Below are 8459 nucleotides of genomic sequence, written 5' to 3'. Positions count from 1 at the left end.
GCTTTTGTTCCATTTTTTGTTCCATAGTGATAAGTGAGAAACTCTGGAGGTTTTCCTGGATGTTGTCGATACCAGAGAAAAAGATCACCACCAGCAGCTTGTTGGGAGTATGTGTCGGTCAGAGTCACAGAGCTGCCTTCTAAACTGGACTCTTCATCCTTCACTGCAGTCAGTTGTTGACAGTTGACACCTAAATGAAGAGAAAAATGTTGTTAAAGACCATATTAAAGTGTGAACGCTTTGTCCATTGACTTCCAACAATCAAATCCTTTCCAGACTTTTCTTCTTCCTGCTTTAACCTACCTTTCAGTGTGATCACAAACAAAGGAAACATGACACAGTAATGCAGTGACAGCATCTTCCACACACTATCTGTTATGTTTGGTTTACAGACTGAATGTATGTGACAGTGGGAGTCCTTTTCTGTTCTGCTCTTTGACAGAGTTGCTCCTCCCTCAACATGTTCCTCCTCTCATGTCACTGGATGTTCTCAACACCAAAACCACTCCTGAAGATATTTTACAGCTTTAGACACAAACACATGAACCCAAACTTACAGTATTTCTGATGGAATTTCTGTTTTACTTTCACTTTATTTTGGCAAATCATCATTTCGTAGCACTGTTCAGAGGAAGATGTAAGATCTTGTTGAAGTTTATCGATAGATAGATCGATAGATCGATAGATAGATCGATAATTTCTTCATCTGCTTGGGAAAATTCAAGATGGTTTAAACCTTCCTCTGAAGTTCTGCTCCATGGTGATCCAACATCTATCTATCTATCTATCTATCTATCTATCTATCTATCTATCTATCTATCTATCTATCTATCACTCTGGAGCTGTTTCCACATTCTCAGAGTAACTCCTCATCATGTACTTTGGGTCATCATTCACTTCTTCTTTGTATCAGAACAAATAGGGGTACAGGTTGCTGGTTTCAAAACTACAATTCAGTGTCACTGTGTCTCCTCAGCAGCCATTACATCTGCTATTGGCTGTATCACTTTTTCAGCTCCTTTACATTCTGAAGAAGAACAGAACATGCAGAGAAAGACACTGATCAATAAAGACGATTGATTAAAGGAGAACAATCAGCAGAGAGTTTTATTTCATGTACAGACTGTGAGGATGGAGGTTCTTCTAGTGATTATTTGATAACAGGACTTAAAAGATGACTCGTGTCTTCAATACACGTGTCCAGAGTGATTTATTGATATCAGCTGATACACACTTACAAAAAACAAAACAAAAATAAAGAGTTGAAATGCAGTTTCTGTTGCTAAAGTAAAGTCATCATTATTTATGCAGCACATTTAAATCATCTGTTGTGCTCACCAGTAGAGAAATACAACATAACTTGTAAATTTATCTGACACCTTAAAATATTAAGAATAAGATCCTACAGTTTCATCCACATTTTATGATTTAACTGTTCAGATGATTATCGTACAAAAGCATACATGAAATCTCAAATAAATCTAATGGTTCCTTCTCCACAGCATATTTCTATTACAATCGATGTGTTTCATTTATTAAAACCTAAATGAAATGCAACACAATGACAGCTGACACATAAAATGTTTTATGTATTAGTTTTACTACATGCATGTACTTGTTTTTATCTGTCTGTATCTGTATAGTCATGTCCATACTGTTGCTGCTGTACATAATTTGATCAGATGTTTTTCTAGCCTGTTTTGATGAATGCAGAATTAACGATCCGAGACGGAACAAAACAACTGTTAACTCAGTGTTTCCTGCCGGAGCTGCACGATGTAATACCAGGCGGAAGTAAACAAATAAAAGCCTCCAGCAGCGTCAGTTTTCCTGATGTGTGGACTGAGCTGGAGGAGGGTTGTTCTATCGTGTCTCAGATGAATATTTGATCAGAATCTGAGAGAGTTGATCAACGAGCGACTAACTGCTGCTGAAGAAATATTCACGGAGTTTGAGAAAACCATCGTCCAGTACGAGGAGGAGATCGATCGTCAGCGCAGACTGCTGGATAACATTTGGAAACCACAGATAACACAACACACAGCAGGTTTGTAGAACTGTGATGAACTAAGTGATGAATGAGACTCATGTAGGATCCTGATCAGAGCTCTGAGCTACATTTAGTTTTAGCTGCACAGACAGAAATTACAGCTGCAGTTGTTGTTCAGACAGAAACAACATGAAAAAAATCTCGTTTTACAGTTTCCTCAGTCAGTTTGGTACATTTCTCCAATCATCCTCGACATTTGCAAAACAGTAAACGCATTTCTCAAAACAATTCGTACAAATAGCAAAAGACCACAGATTACCTGCAAAAGCAAGTCTCTTGCTCAAAATCCTCAGTTTATCTGTGTCAGTGAACATGTCGGTGTCATCAGAATGATCAGTCCTTGTGTCACTGTGTGGATAAAACAGTCAGATTGCTGAGTCATGTTGTCATTATAACACTGTACTCTGGAGGGATGTTCTGATGTAAACTATGGATAAATTATTGATGACAATTATTGTAAATTGTAAGTTACATCTTAGTGTATGTGAGAGATTGATTGGACTAGATTCACATTTATGCTTTTACTATCTGTAATTTGTTGACAGACCACGTCATCGTGATACAGAAAGGAAAACAGCGCTGCATAGCACAAAGAAAAAACAAAACAGAAGTAGAAATGTGAACATAGGACAGTCTCCTTAAGAAAAACTGTACATGCAGTGCTGCAGGAATTACAGTTCAGTCTTCTTACACCTCCTGATGTTCCTGTCTGTTGGACCACAAATTCTCATCATCATCATGAAGATCTTCTCTTGCATCTTTGAGCTATTTCAGAAAACTCGAAACCTTCACACATTTCCCTTTGTTAGAGAAAGTCAAGATTCCCCTGAGAGTAATTTACCAATTCAGGACAGATTTAGAAAAAAGTCTACTGGAAATGTATTGAAATATCTTTGACATATTCTGACAACTTGTTCAACCATTTTGCATGTAAAGACTGATGTGATGAACTAATGCCTAAATGTTGTGGAGGTGAGACTATTCAACAGAGACCCGTTATAATACAGTGGGTACAGAAAGTATTCAGACTCCTTGAAATTTTTCACTCTCTGTGTCACTGCAGCCATTTGCCAAAATCAAAAAAGTTCATTTTATTTCTCATTAATGTACACTCAGCACCCCATCTTCACAGAAAAAAAACAGAAATGTAGAAATTTTTGCAAATGTATTAAAAAAGAAAAACTGAAATATCACATGGTCAGAAGTATTCAGACCCTGTGCTCAGTATTGAGTAGAAGCACCCTTTTCAGCTAGTACAGCCATGAGTCTTCTTGGGAATGACGCAACAAGTTTTTCACACCTGGATTTGGGGATCCTCTGCCATTCTTCCTCGCAGATCCTCTCCAGTTCTGTCAGGTTGGATGGTGAACGTTGGTGGACAGACATTCTGAGGTCTCTCCAGAGATACTCAATTGGGTTTAGGTCAGGGCTCTGGCTGGGCCAGTCAAGAACGGTCACAGAGTTGTTCTGAAGCCACTCCTTTGTTATTTTAGCTGTGTGCTTAGGGTCATTGTCCTGTTGAAAGGTCAACCTTCAACCCAGTCTGAGGTCCTGAGCACTCTGGAAGAGGTTTTCCTCCAGGATATCTCTGTACTTGGCCGCATTCATCCTTCCTTCAATTGCAACCAGTCGTCCTGTCTCTGCAGCTGAAAAACACCCCCACAACATGATGCTCCCACCACCATGTTTCACTGTAGGGATTGTATTGGGCAGGTGATGAGCAGTGCCTGCTTTTCTCCACACATACCGCTTAGAATTAACACCAAAAAGTTCAATCTTGGTCTCATCAGACCAGAGAATCTTATTTCTCATAGTCTGGGAGTCCTTCATGTGTTTTTTGGCAAACTCTATGTGGGCTTTAATGTGTCTTGCACTGAGGAGAGGCTTCCGTCGGGCCACTCTGCCATAAAGCCCCGACTGGTGGAGGGCTGCAGTGATAGTTGACTTTGTGGAACTTTCTCCTATCTTCTGACTGCATCTCTGGAGCTCAGCCACAGTGATCTTTGGGTTCTTCTTTACTTCTCACCAAGGCTCTTCTCCCACCATTGCTCAGTTTGGCTGGACGGCCAGGTCTAAGAAGAGTTGTGGTCATCCCAAACTTCTTCCATTTACTTTGTTTGAAATGGGCTTGTAAGATCTGAAGTAAATTTTGACTGAAATTTATAATGCTGAAAACTGACAAGATGATTTTACTAGAGCAGATGCTGTTGGAGTCATTGGAACTACAGATACACTTGGTCTACTCTGATAGTGCTGTGATGTTACAGAGCGATGCTTCTTCTGCCTCTTAAATAACCATTGTTGAGGGCAGATATTGATGTTGATTCTCTGTCTGTTTCTCTGCCAAATTACAGACACAAACCTGAAAAGAGCAAAGGTTCACTTTGTTCAGTCATTAATATGTCATGGATATATGGTAAATGAATAACAGCGGATCTGACCTGCTGTTTGTCACTGCAACTGAAAACAGTGATAATAAACAATGACTTAAAGTGAGAAGCTGCTAGTTAAATGTTTTGTACTCCGAGGTTTGCTGAGAAGAATGCCAGTGCCACTCACAGATGCAGTCTGATTTTCATACTTTGGTAACAGTCTAGACTTGTGTCGGCTCAGCTGCAGACATATATGACTGACTTTTTTCTTGTGTCTTTTGTCCCTCCAGGTCTCCCACAGCAGCATGTTGTAAGGAGCATGAGGTTTTGTCTGGCCAGCAACTCAGTAACCAGAAGAGTAACTCCAGTCTGGATCATGACAACCAAGAGCTTCCACTGATTACAGATGAACAGGAAGAACTCTGCACCAGCCTGGACCAGGAGGACCTGGAGCCTCCAATGATTACAGAGGAACAGGAGGAATTCTGCACCAATCAGGAGGGAGAGCAGCTTGTTGTGAAGCAGGAGACTGATACCTTTATGGTGACTGTTACTTATGAGGAAAGTGACCACAGTGAACCAGAACAAACAGTGACCAGCTCCTCTCTTCCAATTCCTCTGTAGCTGAGAGTCCAGATCAGGAAGGAATCAAGCAGGCAGACCCACAATTAACTAGAAATGCAGTGCTAAGGTCAACAGAGAGACGTGACAGAAACAGCAGTCACAGTAAGAATGTAGACAGCTCTCTCATGTCAGAGAGTCACTGTGATGCTGATACAGGTAAAAAGTCAGTACCATGTGATATCTGTGGAAAAACCTTTAAAGGTAAGTCCAAATTGAAGGAACATCACAGAATTCACACAGGTGAGAAGCCATTTCATTGTGAAACATGTGGAAAAGTGTTCAGTCAAAGTTGTAAATTGAAAGTCCACATGAGAACTCACACAGGTGAGAGACCTTACCCTTGTAACATCTGTGGAAAGAGATTTAGTGATGTTTCAGCATTTAAAAAGCATTCAGCAACTCACACAGGTGAGAAGCTGTACTCTTGTACAACCTGTGGGAAAAGTTTCAGTCAAAGTGGTAATTTGAAAGTCCACATAAGAACTCACACAGGAGAGAGACCTTACCCTTGTAACATCTGTGGCAGAAGATATAATGGAATATTATGGCTGAGAAAGCACATGTCAGTTCACACAGGTGATAAACCTTTTGTTTGTAACACCTGGAAAAGGGTTTTCTGACACATCAGTGTTTAAAAGGCATGCAGCAATCCACAAAGGAGAGAAGCCATTTTCTAGTGAAATATGTGGAAACGGTTTTAGTCGTGGGGATCATTTATTACTCCACATGAGAATCCACACAGGTGACAAACCATACATTTGTAACACCTGTGGAAAAATAAATTTAGTGACCTTCCAGCATTTAAAAGTCACACAACAAAACTGTGTTGCATCTGGAAGTTTATGTCTTTTCTGTGGTTCAGGAACAGCTCAGCTCCTCACTGAAACTCTCCTTTAGCTGAAAACCACAACCATCATGAATATTGGTTGGACACTGATTAGTTGTTTCAGCAGCAACTTATAAAATTATGTTCAATCAACAAAAGTAATTTATTTTCAACAAACATGAGTACATTGTGTTGATTCAAAGAAACTGAATTTTTCTTCAATAAAGTGAATTCAAATCTTTCATCATTTTGCATAATTTGCTCATTTTATTGTAGCGTTATTTATTAGTTTATTATTTCAGTGTCAATTAAATGTTTTTGGAATTCCAGTAAAATGTGACATTAAGTCAATTTAAAAAAGGAATGTAAATATTAAAACTGATTTGAAATATAAACAAAATGAAACAGTCAGCAATCAGTTATTTCTGTTTTATTTCTAATGTTTTTAGTTTTTCTCTTTTTTTCACATTATACATTCTTGTCCCCATTGACAATGATGACAGTTTTGTTGAAAGCCTTTATTCCAGATCTTGGATAAACACCAGTTTTAACACTTTACATGTTAAAATGTCAAATGTTTTCTACCCAGAAGGTCTGTGGATCCCAGTGTTTTAACCTGATGACACCAATTTGCTTCATTATCAAACTGTCTTGTGTCTCCGTCTGTCATTTCAACCAGTGATGTCTGAAGAAGAAAGACATTTTGTACCATGAACTTTTCCAGAGTTATTGTTCTGAACCTATTTATTAAAATCCAAACATGCTCATGTTGCCTACATTTTTGCCTGTAGCTAAAAAAAAGTAATTTAAGAAAAGTTTGATGTGATGTCGTCAGTACAGTTATGTTTGACTGGAATCAGTGTATCAAAATGTGCTCGGGCTTTTCTTGACAGCTCAGCTACATCTAACTCCATTTTTACCTTTTGAATAACTTTGAGGCTGAAACAGAACATGAATAATTATAAAATATTTAAGGTATAAAAAAATCCAAGCAGCGTGGAAGTTGCAAAGTCATCAAGTTCAGGATCCTGAAGCGTCACCACACCAGCTGTAACCACAGTGACTGTGAGAAAACAGGAATTTACCTCAATCCATCTGATATGAAGCTGTGCTCTCAATACCACTTCCCTCCTCTTTGAAGAGGAGTCTCATATCTGTGTTCAGGTTTTTGTACAGCCTCTGCTACACTTTGTATCACTGTGTCTCCAGAGCACAGTAGTAGAGAGCTGTGTCTGCCAGGGTTAGCTGATTGATGGTCAATGTAGTTGATGTAGCTGTTGTTTGGGATCTATATCGCTTATCAGGAATATGTTCATCTGTGTATCCTTTTCCGTCTTTCCAGAGTATAAACTGAGGAGCCTGAAGGTCAGAATGATGTTTGTACCAGAAAAGTCTAGCATAGCCACTGTCTGTCTGATAGTTACACCTGAGTGTGACAGATTCTCCTTCTGTTCCACTGACTACATCTCGTTCAGGAGAGATTGTGTCTTCAGCTTTTAGTCCTGGAAAAAGTAGAGAAAATGAAGCCATCAGACTCACATTGTTCATGAGGCTGAGAGGAGAAGACAGTGGAAAATGTCACCTGTACAGTGTTACTCTGTGGACACAAACAGCTCAACTGGAGCTCAGATCACAACTAGATTGTACAGAACTTGATGACAAAGACAGAATATTGAGTGATTTCAACTGTGAACATGAACACAGCAGGTTAAAGAGAAATTCATGTGTTCATAAACTCACCTATGAAGTGAGATGAAAACAAAAAGAGGTAAAGCAACATGTCTTTGGAGTTATTAAAGTCAGACACACATCAGATGAACAATGTTCTTCCACTGCAGCACAATGAGGAAGAAATAATGTGAGTGGATGAGCTGAAGTTCAGTGGGCGGGGCCATTACCTCTTGACATCATTTTTTCAGGTCAGCTCAGCCAATCAAATTGTTTTGTGTTTCCACAGCAGCTCTGTCTCTGATCTTTGCTGCTTCATTTCTCTGTTGTCTTTGTCATCAGTCCAACAAGTCACAAATCAGAGCTTTAACAGAGTGTGTCTCCCTCTAGTGGATGTTGTGGAGTTTTCTGTTGTCTTTGCTCCAAAGGTTTTTGTACAGAGTTTTACTGTTTCCTGTCACTGTGGGCCTCAGAGCACAGTAGTACACAGCAGAGTCTGACAGATGAAGCTTCTGGATCTTCAGAGAAACTGATGGCTTGTTGAGTTCAGCATCAAATCTGTCTTCCTGGAACTCGGGAGCATTTTCTCCACTTCCATAAGTATCACGTTTTAAGATGTACTCTGGAAAGCTATTTACTTCTTGTTTGTACCAGAATAAAGTAAGTTGTGTTGTGGAACTGGTCTCAAAAGTACAATCCAGTGTAACTGTGTCTCCTTCAGCAGCAATGACATCTCCTGATGGCTGCATCACTTTGTCTTCTCCTTTACACTCTGGAAAAGAACACAACATGAAGAGAAAGAAATGAATCAATAAAGATCAGTGATCAATGGCAAACAGTCAGTAGCTGTTAATAGATGGAACTTCGTGATCTCCTAGTTTTTCTCAGTGAAACTCTGTCCATGTTAAATTTGTCACCT

At 39.4% G+C, this 8459-nt stretch overlaps 1 protein-coding gene across 1 annotated transcript; it reads left to right on the top strand.

The window, feature by feature from the left end:
• Nucleotides 1–1776: 1776 nt before the first annotated feature.
• Nucleotides 1777–6116, top strand: LOC127535554 (zinc finger protein 239-like). The gene is given in 3 exon segments (XM_051953893.1): nt 1777–2047; nt 4713–5647; nt 5649–6116. Coding segments are annotated over 2 exon segments (771 nt in total). The 5' UTR covers nt 1777–2047; nt 4713–5171; the 3' UTR covers nt 5944–6116.
• The last annotated feature ends 2343 nt before the right edge of the window (nt 6117–8459 follow it).

The sequence above is a fragment of the Acanthochromis polyacanthus genome, chromosome 9 (assembly GCF_021347895.1).
Source record: "Acanthochromis polyacanthus isolate Apoly-LR-REF ecotype Palm Island chromosome 9, KAUST_Apoly_ChrSc, whole genome shotgun sequence".
Lineage (NCBI taxonomy): Eukaryota > Metazoa > Chordata > Actinopteri > Pomacentridae > Acanthochromis > Acanthochromis polyacanthus.
Note: the sequence above shows the minus strand (reverse complement) of the source record. Positions and strands in the feature narration are given on the sequence as shown.